Below are 20,528 nucleotides of genomic sequence, written 5' to 3' on the forward strand. Positions count from 1 at the left end.
TTGAAACAACCACTATGCAGAAGCAGAGCCATTTTTTTTCTTGCTGCTGCCCCATGGGGTTTAGCACCTCACATGTTCATTGTAATGCATAAAGGAAATGAGGGCATCCAATTTTGTGCATTAATCTCTCCATGAGCTGTAAACAATTAGATTAGTGTCTGGACCTTTTGGTGCATTGCCAACTGTCTATCAGCTGCTTTACAACAAACAGCTCATATTTGGCTTTTAACTGTACTTCCCTTCAATTCTGTCTGTAAATGCCTTTTCTTAGGCAGTCAATCTAAGACAGATGCTAGAAAGATGAATGCACAGTGAGAAAAAAAATGGCAGACACCATCTGAAGGCAGTGCTGGCATGGCGTGTGCATTTGTGACCTTTTCTTAAAACAAATGAGGCTTACCACCAGGTGTGGTGGTCAAACCTGGATGCCTTCAGATATCTCCATGATTACTGATTGAAGCAACGTGCAGATGTGTCCATGCTGCCCACAGTACCATCCTGCAGAAAGCCAACAGCACACTTACTGCCTGTGAGCAGTGCCAGGGCAGCAGCATGGGCAGCCCCAGAGGAACAGGCTGCCTGGGCTGGCAGCAGCAGGGGAAGTACCCCCAGCCCTGTTCACCCAAAAATATAATTTCAACTTCTCTAGAATCCACAAGCTCGTTCTGATACTCTTTCAATGCAAGCAATTCCATGTGGTGTCAAACTCCTGGTTTCATCTCCAGATCCTTTAATCATTCTGTGAATAGCAGCAGCTATAATACTCCCATGAAAGCATCTTGAAAAGTCTCAAGGGAAAAGATGACTGCTTAGAAGGCAGAACACAGATGGGTGGGCTCATGGCTCTCTTAGCAGAGGCCTGCATGTTGTTTGCTCAGGTACAAAATGGAAGAGGAGCAGAGAGCAGCTCCAGAGTGCCTCATGGTGAGGCTGAAGGAAAACCCACACTGTGAAGGGGCAGGAGAAGGGTGGAGAGGGTGCACAAGTGGAAGGGATGGCAACATCCTTCTTCTGAGATCAGTACTGGATTGAAACATACATTGAGCTAGGGCTGCAGCATCCCCTATGACATCTAATGCTGGAGACACTCATAACTATCTCAGTAGGTGTAACTCCATCATGTTGGCTTTGGCAGTTTCCAAAACCAAGACGTACGAGGATTCGTTGAAGGACTGCGATCCATCTCTCCCCAAATTGAAGGTGACAGGTCTAGAACAAGGACATCATTGTTTTCTATTCCTGTGTAAGCAGAAGAGCTGAGAAGCCTCGCACTGCCATCCGTCAGTATCAATCCTCTGTCATGAATTGATTTTCTTCTGTGTAAGGAGGAAACATCCCTTTATTTTGCAACTAGACAACCAACACCTTGTTTCCAACAACCATGGTGTTGTTTTGGATTTAGATGAAAAAGTCTGAACACTGGTGTAGCTGCAGAGAGGCTCCCTGACTCTGCCACTGTTCCGTCTTGGAAGTCTGGCTATGCATCAGAACCCAGTGTTGTATACTTATGTGCTCACAGCAGAGAAAATAATCAGAGAAAACAAGAAAATAGTAACACCTAGGCATCTAAAAAGAGACTTCTAGTGATATTTTAGGAAAAACTGCTTTTCAAAGAACTGTTTATTTTTCTGCATATTCCAACAACAAACTATATTCAGAACCGTTGTCTAAGAGTGATATTATTTGAAGGTTCTGCTCATATTTTAAAATTGAGACACTCCTACAGTAAGCACAGATGTATGACACTGTCATTTGTGACTGTACTCCTGCCAAGAACATCAGATTCCAATTAATGGTTCATGTAAGGTAACAAAGAACAGCATGTCTAGGCAATAAGGACTGTCAAGGGAACAAGAGAATTATTATGTAAACTGATTTCATTACTATGTAAGCAAATAAAAGTTCAAATTAAGTTAAGTGCCGAGAAATATAAAATATAGATCTATTTTTGGAATAAGGAGGGAACCAGGAACTACACGAGTATGCCTGTCCCTCAGGAAAGTGGTTATGGAAGACCAGAAGTTGTAACACCCCCAGATGAATAACTGCTGGCTCTTAAGCAACTTGGTGGTTCATAGTGGTATGTGCTGCTTCTTCCATGGGAAAACTGCAATGTGCACCATGCTGGGTCTGGTCCCACAGACACTGGCTACCAGTGGGATGCTGGAAGCTTGAGGCCCTTTTGGGTGAGACTGACCTTGGATCTATATTCAGATAGGGTCAGAAGGAAAACATGTGCATGATGTCTCTGCTGGATGGCCATCGCCCATGGAGCCAACACACCACTGGGGACATGTAAGCACAGAGATGCTATCACCCTGCCTCCTGAAACCAGGGCTGCAATGCTTGGTTGGCATAACCAGAAGCTTTCTCTTGCCAGCTATAGCAGCCAAACATGGCTGCAGCAGAGATCCCCAGAGCTGCTCATAACTACAAATACTGAACAGCACAAAACTATTTTCTGGTGCTTTTCTCCAGTTAAATCATCACAGAACTTAGAGCATGACAATCAGACTGTCCTATTTGGAGCACGTCTGAAACAGCTAAGTCCTAACCATTTCACCAACTTAAATTCAATCAAGTATTTAAATTTGACAGAATACGGATCTCATATTGAGATTATATAAAATCAACACTGAGGCAAAATCTCAGCTCTTTCACTCTTCCCCACTCTACCACCACATATACACAAATTCTAATTAGCTCATTTCTTGTAAAAAGAATGGAGCCCTATGTGGCTAGTAAAATAACACTCCTGAATTCCATTTCATTTGTCTCCTGGTCCCTTCCCTCTCAGCCCTTGTTTCTCTAGATGAGTGCTGCTAACGAAGATTACTTTATGCAGCCTATCCTGCTTTTCCCCAGCAGCCCCAGATGCCTACAGCCACCCGAAGGAACTGCTAGTCAGTCGTGCCTTTGAAATCAGCAGCAGGTTACACCAAAATGCGCCCCAAGCATCACAAACCACTTGTGGCATTTGCAAGTCAAAGCTTCCACTTCTGCATGAGAATCAAATTACCAGCTGGAGTATGGGGACACGACTCAAAGTTAATATTGGGGGAATGGAGGGCAAATGATATCAACTGGCTATTTTCATTTGGAATATTTTTTGTTCTTTTTCTAGGTATTAACTGTGGTATCAGGTTTAAACTGCCTAACAAATCTCCTGCAACTGCAAGCAGTGAGGAAGAAGCACTTGTCATTTACTTGAGGTAACTCTGCCTCCTCTGAATTTCAGACATTGCTGGAGCGCTGTTCTGTGCATAACTTCACCTCTCATTTTTACTGCTTGATCCTCAGATGTCACCAAGCTCCGTTGCTATCATAATGGAAATAATACAACATACAGATTATATTTTTTTCTTTTTCTTAAAATCTAAGAGAATAATAGAGATAGAAAATCACCAAGTTGACAACTGCAACATAAATCTGGAAGATGAGCAGAATATTTGGACAGATAACTCATAGGAAATGAGATAAAGAACTGCAAAAGTCACCAGCAATACTGTTTTAGGATGAGACCAAAGGCAAGCACTGTTCTGGACAGGTTTTCTTATGACACACAGAATACATACAGGCTATAGCCTTAACTGGAAGGCCTTTTTCTTCTGTGGATCTTTGGATACTTGGAATACTTGGATATTAATAGAAATTGCATAGCAGAAAGCCTAAAATATATGGCACTTTTTATACCTTACTCTTACACATAGTTGAAACCAGAACTATGTTATCTTGGTTTTGTACTCCTACTGCACCTAGAATGAACTGTTCAAAATCACCAGCTCCGCTGGTCTCCGCTACACTTTCAGAAAGATCTGGACAATAAATACTCAGATAAAAACTCTCTTAGCACACAGAATATTTTGCAACAAACTTCAGTAAGTAAAACAAACATAAGCAAATATTTCCTTCCAAAAAAAATCTAACCAAATTGAATGAAACCCAGTCCAAGCAACAAAAAGCCCAAGTGTGTGACACTTACTTTCTCAGAGGAAGAGGGAATCCTGTGGGATGACAGCAGGGGGTGCAGCACAGCACTGCACCTGAGCCTTGCCCCTGCTCTGCCCCCAGTAAGTCTTTGGTTTCCATGAACACCCAGATTCCAGCAGCAGTTCTGGCAGGGAAAAGCTGCTGGGACCGGAGCACACCTTTTCTGAGCATATGCAAGATGCCACAGCAGGGATAAGAAGAGCCATGAACCTAAGTTTGTAGGACTTTAAGATCCCACAGAAGAACCTTTTGCGCCACAGGAACTTCTAACAGCTGTTTTACCCAACACCATCGATAAGCAGCAGGGTTCCCTGCGCTGTTCCGCTCTGCGAACTGAAAGCCCTTCTGGCTTGGTGTGTGCCTGCGCCCTGCTGCTCAGCAGCACACACAGCCACAGGGCCTTGCTGTGAAGGAACACAGACAGCCACAAGTGATTCAAGGGGAACCCACAAAGAAAAATGTTTCTCAGAGATTTTCTGAAGGTGCAGACAATCAATTACTGTGCTCATTTACGTCCTACCATGCAGACTGTGTCCCATTTGCAGGTCCTGGATACGCAATGCTCCAGCAAGGCGTTACAGGGTTATGACCAAGGGAGGCACTTCACATTGCTGGAGCTCTCCATAACAGCTTTAGGCTCAGTGGTAAATGCACCTCATCCCCTGCTTCTCAAAGGTAAAAACAGTAATGCATCATTTGCAGTGCTAACCACAAAAGAATGAAATCTGCTTCAGCATAAAGCAGGATACGTTAGGAAGACAGTTTTTGCCAGAATGAGAAAGGGAACGAGGTTATTCCTGTGTTCTCCAGAAGGTCTGGAGACCTAAATCCCCAGCTGGTGACCCGGGAGCAGGCAGAAAGCCTCTTGCTTGAGCCAGGCAGAGCTCACACACCGCTCTGAGCAGCAAGGGTGCTCCCGAGCACGCACAGGAACAGAGGGCACGGATCACTCCAGGATCAAACCAAACCACTAACCTGCATTTGCTGATGCATGACAGTAATGAAAGGATCGGCTTTTCATGAGAACAGAGAAGTGAATTAAAATTTTAAACTAAGGTAAATCTTATAATTTTAAAAGACAAAACGAAATGAAACTCTTTATTCACAAGATGGTAAAATCACAGCGGTTATTAACCTAACTTAAATTAACTGCTTATTATTATAGAAAGTCATCAAATGTACTTAGCATTCTTTAGAGCCCGACAGTCAATTAATATAACATGAAATTGAATCAACTCAAGCATCTAGAGACACAAAACCTAGATTTAAATGAAAACTTCAGCCGCATCCACCTCAGGGTCTGAAAATTTGAGATCACCTACCCCATTTTCTCAATTGCATCACGCACAAACCCTCGTTTATAACCCATATCGTATTTACCCAGAAACAAATGAAAGTGTGGGAAAACCACCTCCATGATTAAATTTTACAGTGGAAGCTAAGCCCAGTGGGCTTTGCACCCTTTGAAGCTAGCTCTGCCTGACTGAGGGCCAGAGCTTCAGAAATGATTAGTACCACTGGGGCCGCGTTGCCAGAGCTGCTCACGTTTCAGTCAGACCCTTAAAAGAAGCAGTAAAGCAGTTTTCAAAGTAGCATTCAGCGCTCCGCTTCCCCACTAGGAATACAGCAGCATGCTACAGGAGGCTGGATCCTCCAAGGAGCTCTTGACTGCTGAGCACTTCTGAAAATCAGGATGTTTCCTTACTGGCTTCTATGGAAGACACTGATGGTTACATTCTTCCGAAAATCCTGTCCTAAACACAGTCACTGAACTCCATTTATGGCTGGCCAACACCCATAACTCCTTATTATGGCAATAAAGGATAGGAAATGTTTGATTTTTTAATATCCTATACAGAAGACGTGCAAACTTTTCAGTGTTCGTCACTGAGGAAGAAAGCTCGTTCAATGCAGCATGTGAAAGCAGTTTACTGGAAAAGATGAAAACTTTTTATTGCCAATTTTGAAAAAAAACCTTTGGCTACTAATGAATAACTAATCTAAGCTAACAATGTCTGGAAATAGTTTTTTTGGAACACGCAAAACTTTGTGACGGATAAAAATTAGGAAATTAAAGCTTATTGTATTATTCCAAATGTAACTGTTTACACTTGAGGAAAAAATAATGGAATAATATCCACTTGGAAAAAGTTTTTCTTTAAAAAAAAATCCTTTGTAATACTCCCAGAAAATCCCTTGGCCAAAAGCAAATAACTTGCTTCTTAACCAGTTAGAAAAAGGAGCACGATACCACAGGCACAGCCTTCAGTAAACACAGCTTTCTGAGATTCCTTGTCAAAATCTTGCTAGCTGGTAAATGTTTAAAATGCACAAAAAATCACTCAAATCTTGGTATCTTCAAAATACATTTTCTCATGGAGCACTGAGACACAGCAAAGAACCCTGTGCTATTTAACACGGACATGTATCATACCAGCAAGAAGAGCCCCCATTGCTCACGTTCAGCTTTGCCCCTTCAGCTCCTACTGCTGCAGCACTGTGCTCCCACTGGAGCCTCGGGCTCAGAGACTCCTGTGAGCTCTGCACCAGTGCAGCTCTGATGTGGACACCTCACCTTGGTCAAATGGCCCCGTTTAAGGAACCTCATGTTTTAGGCTGGGAGAAAAGAGATGGGTCTATCAGAGGTGGAATTAATGCTGCATTGAGAGTTTAATGGGGCTGCCCCTCTACAGAACCCCAAATTCATTATTTTTCCAACTAAGGTGATGCCATCTACCCATCCATCCACTTGTATGTTTGTATGCAAATACAGGACTTCAGCTATTTGCTTGAGTTCACTCCATGCTTTCCCCTTATTCAGGAAATTTGTTATTTAGGATTGCATTTTGAAAGTACATTAGTCATGTAATGTTGTTAATTTAAGAATGTAGTTGCATGTCTAGCAACTAAATGATTTTAACATTTGCAAGAATAAAGCTTCCTATCTGCATACAGCTATGGTGTTTTTTTTTGTTTGTTTGTTTTGTATACATACCTCCAAATATGAAAGTAGAGAGTGCAACTCCTGTGAAAATTCAGTCCCTGAAGCCAGTTTTATCTATAAGAGGTTGCTCTTACAGAACTTGGATAGATCATTCTTCTCTTAGAGACAATGTCCCTTAAATAACATGAAAAATTTCCAAACAAAAAGCAAACATGGGGCTTTTGACTCTCCCAGTTCTTCTCCCTAATTCCTAAAATGTAGCTGTCTCTCTATCCTATCAGCTCTTGAACACATACTCAAGCTTCAGCAACTCCACCAAATTTAGCAAGGTTGTTCACAACATAATGGAAACAACTGAAGCAAAGGCATGCAACACTGGGATCCTGGTTTTGAAGTCTATCAACTCTCCAAAGTCATCACATCTCCCTTTGCTTTGCTAAATGCTTCCATGTGCACACAGAGAGAAATGAAGTTGGGAAAAAAGAGGGGGAAACATTCATCCTTTCTACCACTAGTGAAGAAACCTTAAAATCAGAATAGGGTGACTTTTGATTTTGTTTCATTTTTATTACATCTAAGTTTAATAGCTGATGCCAATACATTGTCATCACAGTGTTGTGTGTCAACCATAACTACCTTGCAGTGTTTAAAAACAACAAGCACTCTTAAATATTATATCGTTTCTTCACTCTGCGAAGTGAAATCAGCAGCAGCAGCTGTTATGCAGCCTGCATATCCAACATGAACAGGTTCCTAAATGTGTTTAGACACTACCCAAGAAGTCTGCACTTCCTTTTTATAGTTCACGTAGGAGAATTATCTTACCTAAGACAGAAGTCCACTGATGCACCTTCATATTATATGACTGAAAACCCTTACAGTCTCAAATAACCAAAATGTAACACAGAAAATCCTTCTAAATCTTTCTGAAGCTACTGTGAACTACTTTTCTGTATTCAAATGTTAAATTCAATCTCTTTACAGAAGGCTTTCTTCTTTGTTTTGCTTTCTTTTTTAACCTATTCTGCTTTCAGGATGCAGTCATGAATCACCACATTAACTCAAGGAAAAAGGTAAATCATTTTGTGTTTTCTGCAGAAACTCAGAATACAAGAAATTGTGTTTTCACCTTCTCAAAGACATTACGGACTTTTTATTCTATCCTCATTCCAAAACAACACATCTATACTGGTGCCTAAATTGACAGTGGAGACCAAAGTTCAAGGGAGAAATACAATCCAGCTGGTTTCCACATGCCACAGCCACCAGGATTTACCAGCCCATGTACAACAGTGGGCTCCCACAGCTGTCTCACATCTGGAACGGAGCAAGACTTCTCACTCAGGGTTTCATGTAGCTCAGATACACTGCACAGCTCTCTGCCATGGAGTACCTACACCTGAATGATATGCATCACAGAGGTGAATCACTGAAGAACACCACAAAATGCACAGAAATTGAACAGATTAAGAATGCTTGGAGTGGCATCAGTTGACCACTCCCCACAGGCAAATGTACATTTTAATGAAATAATAGATTCCTCTTAAGCAAGCTGTATAAAGCACTGCATCCAGAGAAAGACAGACTTAAACAAACCACTGTTCTGCCTCTGAGAAAATACAGCCAACTAACCTGCAACAGCCGAGAGAAAAGCTGAGCTAATGCAGAGGGTTAACTAACAAGGCTGTTGAGCACAGACAAACACTAACCTCTGGGTAGCCTCCAACGTCATGCACGTCGATTCCAAGTAGATGTCCAAGTCCGTGTGGCATAAATACTGCACCCAGATGAACCTTCACCATGTCATCTACGTTGCCTTTCAGAATGCCAATTTTAGTCAGCTCCTCCAGATGGACTCGGTCAGCCAGACGGTGCATATCAGGCCAGGCGACCCCTCAGAGAGCAGAAACAGGCAGCTGAGTTAACTATTGCTACAAGTTTTTAGAGACAGCTTTCAAAAGGCAGATGCAACAGATGTGCCCTTTGTATAAAAAACAAAGGTGGAAAGAGCACATTAGCACAGAAATACTTCAAACAAGACAAAATTATCTTGGCATGCATACAAAGCCCAGAAAACTACAGACAAGACACAGCAGCATCCAACAATCCAGGTCCACATGAAAAAGATTAAGACACTGCATCTAAGTATGTCTACAGAGATGCAGATTTATCAGCAAGTTTTTCAAAGGAGCATCAAATGCAAAAAACAGTCATTTAGAATTACTTTCTACAGTGATTATACCTATGTAGGACATTTGAGAGGGATGGTACTTTTGAATGGATGTAGAAGATTTAAAGCCCACATCTTTCTGGCGAAGATAGTCTACAGAAATTAATGGTTCCCTTGTGTTAACGAGCTGCGTAAAATACAAGTCCTCTAATACACATACTGCAACAGCATTACAAAATACTGCTGCTTGATTGCAGATAGAGTGCCAGGATACATTAGACTTCTATTATTTTGGTATAGGATACAATTTTGTTTGACAAACTGCTGGGGGGAGGAGGGAGGAAAAAAGCAGTTCTTTTGTTAGTAACAGCACTGTCTTAATTAGTTCACCATGGCTTTGAGTCATACAGAGCAGTTGCAGAGTCAAGACAAGTAGGTCTAAGGTACAGTAAAAGAATATTATCCTTGTTCAATTTTGGCATGATTAAATAAATAAATAAACAAGCAATTTTTAAGGCCAAAGCCCCATCAAGTTCCATTGCTTTAATCCAGTTAAACACATGGCTTTAAGGTCTTGTAAACATAAATGTCACATCAAAATCATATTAGCACTCTTTGCTAACAGTACTGAGGCCTCAGAGGTTGAAATAAAATCATCCTACGGGAGGGCTTCAATAAAACCCAGTTGTCTTAAAGAGCTCTGATACAAAGGTCACCAAGTGTTGCTCCATCCCGCATCCCATACCCACAGATCCCACACACCTCAGGGCTCTGCACAGGTCTTTTCTTTAGTAAGAATAAATCCACCTATAATCTTTGACCAGTGCTCACTGCAATTTTATTTGACAAGATTTTAAATGTTCTCTTTGTTGAACACTGAGTGAACCTAAAGAAGTGAGAATTAGAATACAAAGCTATTTCACAGCTCTGTCACAATAGACTCCAATCCATTACCTGATAAAACTGAAATAACTACAATCCATCACTCAACTATTACTGACATCAAACTCCAGGTATTACCAAATCACAGCTGTTTTCCTGGTCATTGGAAACAGGAATACAGAACTTCTGCATGTATCTGCCAGTTCAGCTTCCGTCATTTGCAATCAATGCAGACTGTTCTAGAAGTCACCCTTAGTATTCTTTCTGGGCAAATGACATGCTCTTTTGAGAGCTCTCCCATGACGTCCCAGGTGAATACTACTGTAATACTACTGTATTATTTTCATCTCCATGGCTGCAAAACCACATACAATATTTGACCATGGTCAAATATTGAAGCCTCCCTCCCCTTTGGATATATACAAAGGTTAGAACTCTGCTGCTATAAGACAAAGCACAACTGTATCCCAGATGCTCTGAATAAACGTAAAACAAGGCGCCTGGGAGAGGAGCTGAAGATGAGGTGTCTGCTGCCTGCAGTACGGCTTCCCTCCGCAACTGCACAGCACCATTTGTCTCAGTGCAAACTACAGACTCCGCATAGAGACACATGGCACCCTTTACCAAACTCAGGAGAGACACAACTAACAGGAGATAGAAGGGTAAGCTGATCATAGGTGCAAACAGCCAAAGCACACATTCATTCTTCTGCAGAAGTTTAACAGGACAGACCAGTGATACTACTCAACTGAAAAGGCTGCTGCAGCTGTAAATCCCGAGTATCTCCGAATGAATCCAATACAGCCCATTCTTCCCACGCTCTCTGCTTTTTTCTTTTTCCCTCACTGAGAAAAAGCACAACAATTTTCCCTCTCCCCCTGGAGCTCTGAGTTCTGCATCTGTTGTGGATTTTTCATCTTATCTTTTCATTAGAGACTGAGAACAGCAAAAAGCTCCACTGCAAAATAAATTACGGAGAGGGATGGAAACCCTGCAGCTCCGGGCTCTCTTAGATCAAGGGCAGTGCTTTGAACAGAGCCCTGCAGAAGGACTTGGGACCGCTCCTCTCCCTCCCAGCTGGTGCCACCAGCTCTGCTGGATGCAGGCAGCATTCAGAGCTCTCTGTAGCTGCACTGAGCACTGGGATGGCACTGCCCAGACGTGCCCTGCCGACTAGATCTGAGCTCCTTCAGTAAGTCAGTGGGTCTTCAAGTAAGTAGGGGTTCAAGGACGTTAAAGAAAGCATGTTTTTATGCATGATATTTCCACTGTACTGTTGGCATTTTGTATTATTACTCCACTGTCCTCCAAACCACGTAACCTGTAAGTACTGTACAACAGTCACACATACACACAGAGCAACCCTTCCGTGCTTCAGTTAAACTAACAGTGCCATCCCGGTCTTGTTTGCAGTGAACAGATTCCCAGCATGCTAGAAATAAACTTTTGATCATTGAATAGAAACAGATTTTCCACCTTTTTTTCTTTTTTTAAAGGAGAAGATTTGATAAGCAAAGAGGATCAGAATGCCAAGTTTTCTTCAAACATTTCCTAGTACTCTTATGGCCTCAAAAGCCATAAGAGAAACAACTACAGCAATTTATTACCAGCAATAAGCTGAAGAAAGGAAGCCATCCTAATCAATAAAGAACTTTTCATAAATACCTATTTTTAGCCTATTTTACAAAATTTACTTGATGTTCACACACAACAGCTTTCAGGATTAGCCATGGTCTGGTGGAGAGCTCTGTCACCTGCTGCAAGCTGACACAGCAGAAGGCAAACGTCACATTAACATTCTTGCAGCAAGATGAAATGGTTAAAAACAACTAAAATCCAAAAACCCCTCAGCACTAATGGATCTAAAACCAGTTATGTGTCACTGCAACAGCTGATGGTATTGCAACACCAGTCTGCATTAGCCTCACACCACCAATCACCCCAGAGGATGTTTTACTGTTTTATTATTCGGCACTATTATTTTTAAGCTTTGAAGAAGTTTATCGTAGCTGCAGATATGCTTTTGTGTAAGAAGGTTAGTAACACAATTATCTTTAGACCAATTTATACACTAATTATACTCCACTGACAGATGAGGTTTAGAAAGGTAGATTGGAGGGTCCTTGGACTTTAGCTTGTACCAAAATGAGTCTGCACTCAGGAAAATCTGCTGATGAAGTGTCTGTTCCATCCTTCATTCTCTGCCAAAAGAGATACTGGGTAATACAGGTCACTGAACCAACAGTTGGCTCCCCAGGAAAGCTCGTTACCAGGGCTCGTTAGGCTGTGATTCGTTACCTGCTGCACAGCATATGTCGGGTAGGAGGGCAGGGCAAAAGGCAGCTCTTCCAGCCCCACAAGCAGCCCAAGGCCGTGAGACCCCCAGGTTACAAAGTGAACTATACAGCAGGGGTATGTACAATAATGAAATGTGATAAATTGTGGATTAATTAAAACATTTAAACTACAGAGGTTATTAATTTTCTGCTAATAGTATAACAGAGCTCCACAGAAGTGTGAGGTGCTGAGTTAAAAGAACAGCAAACTAAACCTCAATATCACCCAATGTTCTTAGATGTTAATGGGACAGTAAAGAGAAAGATAACACGTGTATTGTCTTACTTCCCTGGAGCTATTCCCCTCTAATTTTCTCTTTGCCAAAACCATTGAATTTCAGAATGCAGAACTGAGGAGGATCTACCCCATAATGACATCTTTTTGATCCTTCCACTGACAGCAAAGATTTATGGTCTAAAAAAAGAGAAAGAAATGCTTCCAGTGAAACCAGCAATTAAAAGCATATCTATCTTTCCATGAACAGACCATAACTTTTTCAATAGCAGAATTACAATAAGAGTTGACACATCACACCACAGCTGTTCATCAGTTGCTGTTACCTAGCTGCTATTTTCATTCAAGTGATTATTTTCCAAAATTTTACTACAGGCTATCCCAGAACATAAAGTCAAAGAGCACACAAAAGTAATTTAGAATTACTGCATGGTATTTAGACACTTTGGTCGGAAAGTGCTCTGAAAAGGCCTAACAGGATTTTTTTGGCTGCTACTTAGGGTACTTTGTGGTTGTAATGTGACAATGATTAAACCACAAATGATTTGGCAGAGTTTTTTTGTTGTTGTAGGGTGGGCTGTTTTTTTGTTTTTTGGGTTTTTTTGCCAGCACAAATGTCACAATCCTACTAAAAAAAATAGCATGGCAAGGTTGTAGGAACTTCTCCCCAAATTGTGCGAAGGTTAAATTACACTTATTTTTTAGAGTCCACAGACAAGGGCAAAAGGCCTGGCATCTCCTGGCAGTGCCACTAGAACACAGACAGAAGATGCAATCCCTGGCCAGCCAGCTACTGGGACAGCCCAACATCTGCCAACAAGCAATAACCATATCAGACATAAAACAATAGGTCCTTCAAAGTTCGAATCGAGCCCAGTTTAAAAACCAAAGCAAATATTGTTTAAATTATAAAATGATTTCTTCCCTTTTCACTTGAGTGCTAGAGAATAATTTGCTGCATTTCTGGTTTTTATGCTTTCCTTATGGCAACCTAGATGGAATACCAAGGTAAGGTGACACTAGGCCACCAAAATTCCATAGCTGAGCAACGACAGCATTTGGGCAACAATGAGGCTGATCACAGCTCTGTATGCTGTGCAGGGGATTGTTACCAGAACGAGTCACAACCAGCATTAAACACTATCTCTTCCAAAAACTTCCCCCAAAGCATTAGGAGCTACCAAATAGAACCAGCAGTGACCCCCCCCTTGCCTCCAACACACTGAGCCCTGTGCGAAGGGCTGAGAAGCCTTGTGCTCTTTGCTCACATCATGGAATGTCTTTTCAACCAGTATTCTTAAAAGTTTTAAGCAGCAAAACCCCTCCTAGTCATTTACAAAAACTGCATACGAGGCTCTACAACACATCCTAAGCAACATTCAGAACTTAACCAATTTGAATAGATGCAGACATGGAGCAAGAGAAGGGATTTTTTCCATGTCTGGAGAGATGCAGTGTTTGGACTGAGCAGCACTGTCAGATACTATGAATTCTTTGCACATTCCTTCCGCATAGGGGTATGCTGCAAAGAAGAGGAAAAAGACTGGGGGACAGAGGGAAGTGCTCGGAGGGAGCAATTACGGTGTGGAAACTTATCAATCTTTGAAGCTTTAAAAGACTGTTTAGATAAGATTTAGGGCAAACAGAATAATCTTTGTCTAGCAGGTTTGCACTCTGACAGCTACAGCTGATGCAGCGTCAAGATCGAACGACTCATGAACTTTGTACTCCGACTGAAATTACAGCATGTAACGTGTACACTGCCTGAACACTGAACTGGAGGAAAATCAGTGCACATCACACCACACTGAGGTGGGCTATTCCAACAAAACCACCGCTAACATCAGGACTGGACAATGTTACGCCGCTACAATCTGCTACAATTAGAACAAAAGGATATTTAAAAAAGCATCTTAAAAATATTCCCCTGAAAGAAGATAGAAAACTGCTGCCAATGTAGGCTCTAAGATTTTTCATTGCTCTGTACGTGGAGCATCTTTGAAGACCCACAGAAAGAACCAAAGTCCAGGTGCAGAGCCCAGCTGGAAAGCTGTGGATGGGCCGTGACTTGGAGCAGCTGCCCAGGGCGGCGCTGTGAGCGGCATGCACTCAACTCCAGCTCCTGGTGGAACAGCCCAACTGCCAGGAAGTGCTGGTTTTATATGCACTTGGAAATTGCTCAGCATTATTTTTATCTTCCTAACGTTGCAGTGGTCACTGTATGCATGGGTCAGCTCCTGTGTATTAGTCACAAGCAGCAAGGAACGGCTCCCAGAAGGTTTGCAGTGAGACTCGCAGTCTGAAATCCAGCGTTTCAGCAGATCAGTGTGTGCACAGAGGGACTGAGAATCTGCTGAATTCGACTTTTTCTGTTCCCTCTTGCTGTAATTAATGCTGTTCTGGACAAGGTTTGGTTATAAGTCAAGCAACAAACTCTCCAGTAAGCAATGGCACCATCCTTATGTAATGGTACCTCAAAGAATCAAGGATTGCTCCTGGACTGTCTGCACTGTTTGTGCATCCTTCATTCCTTCAGCCTTTATTTCCTAGGTGGTGACTGATGGTTTAGACTTTTACACTGAGAACAACGGAATTAACCACAGAAAGCTGTAATACCTCTATGTGCAATTTCAGAAAGCAAGTACACAAAGGGAAGCTTATTTATGAACATTAATGATAGCAAGAAAAATAGAGCAAAGTCCATTCAATAGAGAAGATAGACAGCAGACAACAAGTATCTTTTTATAGCATAGATTGACAAGATTTATTCTCAAATCTGTCTTTAACACAATAACATATTCTTAAGTGCAAGAGGAAAAATATACCACAGTGTCTGGACTATTCACAGTCATAGGACTTGTGAATATTAAGTATTGGCTATAGCATGCCCTAAAAGCATTTGCACTTCAGTAGAGTTTGTATGAAATCTTCAACTTCTGCTATTACATTTTTGTCTGAGAATGATTGTTTTTCTTCAGATATTACAGCAAATTAATAACCATCAGCAGCACTTTCTCCTAAAATATGACCATCTGAATAATATGGACATGGGAATAATTCATATGGACTTTCTGAAATTACACAAACTATGAACTAGATTGAGCTCCCACACCCTTCCCTATTGTGCTGTTGTCAAAGGTCTGGTTTACATTCCCCTTCCTTTCTAAAACATCATCTAAATTAGCTACTGGTTTTATGCAGCAAAGCATATAAGCGTGCTTGCAGTACATAAGTACATCTGTGGGCTACTTAAAATAAAAAACAAATTACTTGAATGCAAAAGACATCCACTGTATGTGAATGAGAACCTTATTTATTCACTGGGAGGAATACATATTAATAGCAGTTTCCGTTATTTTCTTCAGCTGCAGTGTGCTTTAATCTCAGTTGAATACAGCGACAATTACTCTAAAGCAGCATTCAAAATAGTAGCAGACAAAAAACAAACCTCAACTCTTTAGAAGTTACCAGAGATAGACCAAAGTGCTGAAGAAGTAATCTGTAATGCAATTTTGAATTTGCAGATGTTCCTAAGCATAGTTCTGCTCAATGTAATAACAGAAACAACGGCCAATAGTATAATCTGCAATGTCAAATCCACTAGCTATTAGTTTCCTATTAAATAGTTTTTTGGGTTGTTCTAATCTCTGTTCTTAGTACTACCCTACCCTCCACTATTCTTTAAAGAATTGCTAGAATGTGACCAGATCAGAGAACAAAGAATCATACTACTACTTTGAATTCAAATTGCACTGTTTTCTGTTGTATAAAGTAGATTATTTATGAAAGTGTTAACACAGTCACTGAACATCACCCTTTATGTGATCATCACACAGAAGAAACAAGACCTGAACATTTGCATATTAAAATGTTGTCAATACACCACTCAGAATTTCATATTCTGCTGTGCAAAGTACATCCCCTAGGTTTGTATCCACCTCCAGGAGCTTTATCACAAAACAAATGGGAATGAGACAAAGCACTGGAAAATTAAGAGGCTGCTTTTGATTTGTCCTAATTTACAACAGCTCTTGGAAGGATGTACGTGGAGGAAACCAGTGAAAAAAGGCCTCTCTATTATAACAAGCCTAGGAAGCCACACCAACGAACAGAAATTGTAGAAATCATGAGAAAAGGCACAAAAAGTGAACAGAGTTTCACACAGCAGCTCACCATGTGTAGAGTTACAGCTGCCCAGGAGAAGATCAAGACCAAGTAAAATAACTTTGCTCAGTATTGTGTACCTACAAATAAAGGGGCTTTTTTTTGTTGTTGTTAGGTCCTATGCAACCAAGGAAAAGGACATGACCCTGCCTCTGCTCCTTTGCCTCTGGTTTTTCTGTCTTGTGGGAACAACTCATTTCTTTTCCTTTATTCAGCACTTACAGTAAAAGAGGAATCTTTGGTAGGATCTGAGGATCAGTTGATATCTACATGATTAGTATATAAATATCTTGTTTGCTTAATGTGCGTCTGAAATGTTTTTCTGGTGCCCACCTGACTGCACTTTCTTCCCCACTGGGAAATCCTGACATCAACAAAGTCTTTGATCCAGGAAGAAAAGACTCAAGAGCTTGCAGAACTCATGACTTTATGTGAAACTTGAGTTCTGAGAATGTTAAAAACAGGCAAGATTTCTAAGGAATCTTCAAGCCTTAATATGGATAAACCTCCATCTTACCAGAAAAGTTAGCCTTGGGAAGGAGACATTCCCCAACAGCATTTATCAGAAAGGCATAACCTGGAAGCCAGAGGCAACATGATACTCACCATCTTGAATAGTAAAATGCAGAAGGTAGGGATAAGCATATACACCTAAGCTAGAACTCTGGAAAACAAACCAACCAACCAGAGCTACAAGTCCTACAGGGAAGCCCTATGGTAGTGCCAGCGTCCTGTGGAGGAAAGCTTTCACACTGCATTGGTGAGCAACTTCTGTGCATAGTTGGAACCATTTTTTTCTTTTTCATTTTATTGAAGCAAATAAACAAAACAAACATCAATCAGCAAATGTTCCCAGCTGCCCTCCTAAGGTTTGAATGCAATTTTGGTTCAGTGGGGACTTTGGATATACAAGTGTTTCAAATCATGTAAGTATAGAGATAGGGAATTGAGTGGTTGCCAACCTGGCCTTCCTCAACTGTTCCTTGGCAGCAGTTTGTGATACAAAAAAGCCCTTTTAAAATCAGAATTTAGGATGACAGAACTTAGTGATTGAGATGCTTCAATTTATCCACCCTCTCCTAAAAACCACTACTAAGATGCACAGCAGACATTGGAGAATGTTTTTCAGCTTCTTTTTTTGTAAAACATACACAAGTTCTGTACAGTACTAGGAATGTTAAGTACAACAAGCTCCTTTCCTTCCCCTTCTCCTGTGACTTTCTATTACTCTCCAGAATAGGCAGGAATGTGCAGTGATCCCAGTGTGCAAAGGGACGTAAATGGAAAGTTCATGATTACTTCAATATTTAGCTCATCAATCTTAAAGATAGTGTTTGTGACCTTGTACAATCATCCAAAATAGCTTTAATTGCAAAACTAAATATAAGCATATTCCTTTTTATTTTTTATCAGCACAGTAGCAGATTGAACATGTCCGAGAAATTTCAATGCTGCCACTATCCTGTCCTCATCAAGTCTGAGTTACAGAACTCTAATTCCTAACATTCCTGAAATGCTTGAGATAATAATCCAAAAAATAATCTTCAGAAGTCAGCTGAGAGACTGGGGACAACATGAAAACAAAGCAACTTGTTACAGGACAAAAAAGAAGCCATTCCACAGCAACTTCGCAATCACTACTGGACCCAACGCACCACTAACAGTAAGGGATCCACTGGACAAGAGTGATACTCAAACCTGGTTACATCTGAACGTTCTTCATTCACAGAAACATTAAGTTACCCTTATGCTTGCAAAACAACTCCTCCCTTGCTAAGAGCTAAAGCCAGAAACTGTCACTGATTCTCATTAACAACTCTTGGTTGATGACTGACATTTTCTTTTGCATGTTTCAGTGTGTATTGAGAATCATGAGAGGTTAGAAGGGATGCCAGGAGCGTTATCTTGTCCAAGCCCTGGTTCAACACACATTTTCTAGAAGTTCTAGAGAGAGACTTTCAGCAAAGCCAATTATTTTACACACTTATTCCAACAGATTTATATTAATGGTCAACAATACTGGTCTCCCAGGTATAACTTGTAACAAACTATTTTCTTATTTAATAAAGCTATTACATCAGCATTGGATCTAACTTACATGATAAACAGAAAGAGGCAGGAGCCAGGATTTGGTAGAAGGGACAGAGCAGTGTGGTTACTGCTGACTCAAGAGGAAAAACTTCAGACACCTATTTTCAGTGGCAAATTGAGAATGTGATAATGTCACTGCTGGGAATTCACAACCATTCTTGCCTTGCTCTCATCAAGATGCCTGGCAACTTGCTTCAGGCATTTTTATTTTTCCTTTCCTTTCCTTTCCTTTTTTTTATTTTTTTTTTATTTTTTTTTAAATATGTATGTTCAATAATCATTTTCCTTCCTTCAGCCAGTGCCTGGCTTAACAGCTCTGCAGTCTGATTTTCAGAATGGCTGGATGCTCGCAGCTGTAACAGAGGTCAAACAGCTGTATTTTGAGCAAGAGCACTATGTTAACACTCTTAAAAAATCTCAAGCCTGGTGAATTTCAATCCTGGAATCCAAAATGAGTTAGTAGCTTTTACAGCAGCTTCTCCAATCTGTCTGCCACCGTCCATGGAAGGGGAACTGCTGCACACTTCCACGTAACTATGATGAAGGGCAAGAGAAGATGCTACCTGTCAGAGGCACCCATACTGTTACTGTGAGCACTCTCAGAAAAACTAATGAGGACATTAATAATTCTGGATTCAGAGCAGCTTTAGAACAGTCAATAAACAGACTCTGGGCCAAGCATGACACAAAAGGTTAAAATAAATAACTGAATAGCTGCTCATTAGCCAGCCTTCTGGTACGTGCATTGCATGAAGACAGCAGAGGGGGAAACTATGCATATATCTACAGTTGTACTGAAGTCCCCATCATCCTAAAATGTGAAATCCCTCCATCATGCTCACCTTCTGTATTTTAGTTTTCACAGTAAAGTTTTAAAGGGTGTGAGCTGAATTCTTTTCAGACCATTTTCACGGGTGATGCGCTCCATGAGCACACCTAGCGTGCCTCAAACACTCTAGCAAACCTAATGAGATCAAAAAACAATAAACAAAAGAGACAAATCAAGACACTAACTTCTGGAATAAATCTGGGACACTTAGCTTTACAGTTTCACTGTTTCTAATAACTCTGTGTACAATGTCTATATAAAAATGAATTGTTACTCAAATCATTGTTCTGCGTAAGAAGTAGATGTCTCATAGTGAAGGGAATGGAAGTGTCAGTATTTTGCACATCTGCCCCTGTATTTCAGCTCTGTGGAAGAGTAAATCTAACCCAGATGGACTCGACACATTAAGAATATCCCCTAAGCAGAAATGCAGCATTCTTCTCTGGCATTTTGGATCACGAATCTGACTTTGTAGGAAAGAAGCAATTATCCCACTGCCACACAAGCTCACTGTTTTGACTCTTTCACTTCAGAGATGTAGTACTGCTGCTTTATTACACTATCCACATTCAATAGTTTTAAAATTGCTGCTTATGCAATATAACAGAACATATCCTTCTCCTCTTTTATTTTACATTGATTTAGTTTGTGGCAGGAGTTGTGATGACTGCACTGAACTTGGGCTATGATCCCACAGAGAGTCTTTAGCTTTCAGAGTACGTTATCTGGCTCACAGGAGGAGCTCTGTTCTCTCTGATGGAAGGTATGAAGAACCACAGATGCGATTTGAGCTGTGTGCATTTTTGGACCACACATACGACTTAGTCAGATGAATACCCTTCTACAATAAAATAGGATGTCTTAGAGTATTTTAAAAATTATGATGA

At 40.9% G+C, this 20,528-nt stretch overlaps 1 protein-coding gene across 2 annotated transcripts in view; it reads right to left on the bottom strand.

Annotated features, from left to right (window-relative positions):
• The window catches only part of PEPD (peptidase D), a 120,994-nt gene that overhangs the window by 10,151 nt on the left and 90,315 nt on the right, over nt 1-20,528 (bottom strand). For both annotated transcript variants that reach the window (XM_090149314.1, XM_031615352.2), the window contains exon 13: nt 8,644-8,828. In XM_090149314.1, the coding sequence (XP_090005440.1) occupies nt 8,644-8,828 (185 nt within the window). The remainder of the gene's footprint in view (nt 1-8,643; nt 8,829-20,528) is intronic.

This window comes from Phasianus colchicus, chromosome 13 (genome assembly GCF_987193195.1).
Source record: "Phasianus colchicus chromosome 13, bPhaCol1.hap1.1, whole genome shotgun sequence".
Taxonomy (NCBI): Eukaryota; Metazoa; Chordata; class Aves; order Galliformes; family Phasianidae; genus Phasianus; species Phasianus colchicus.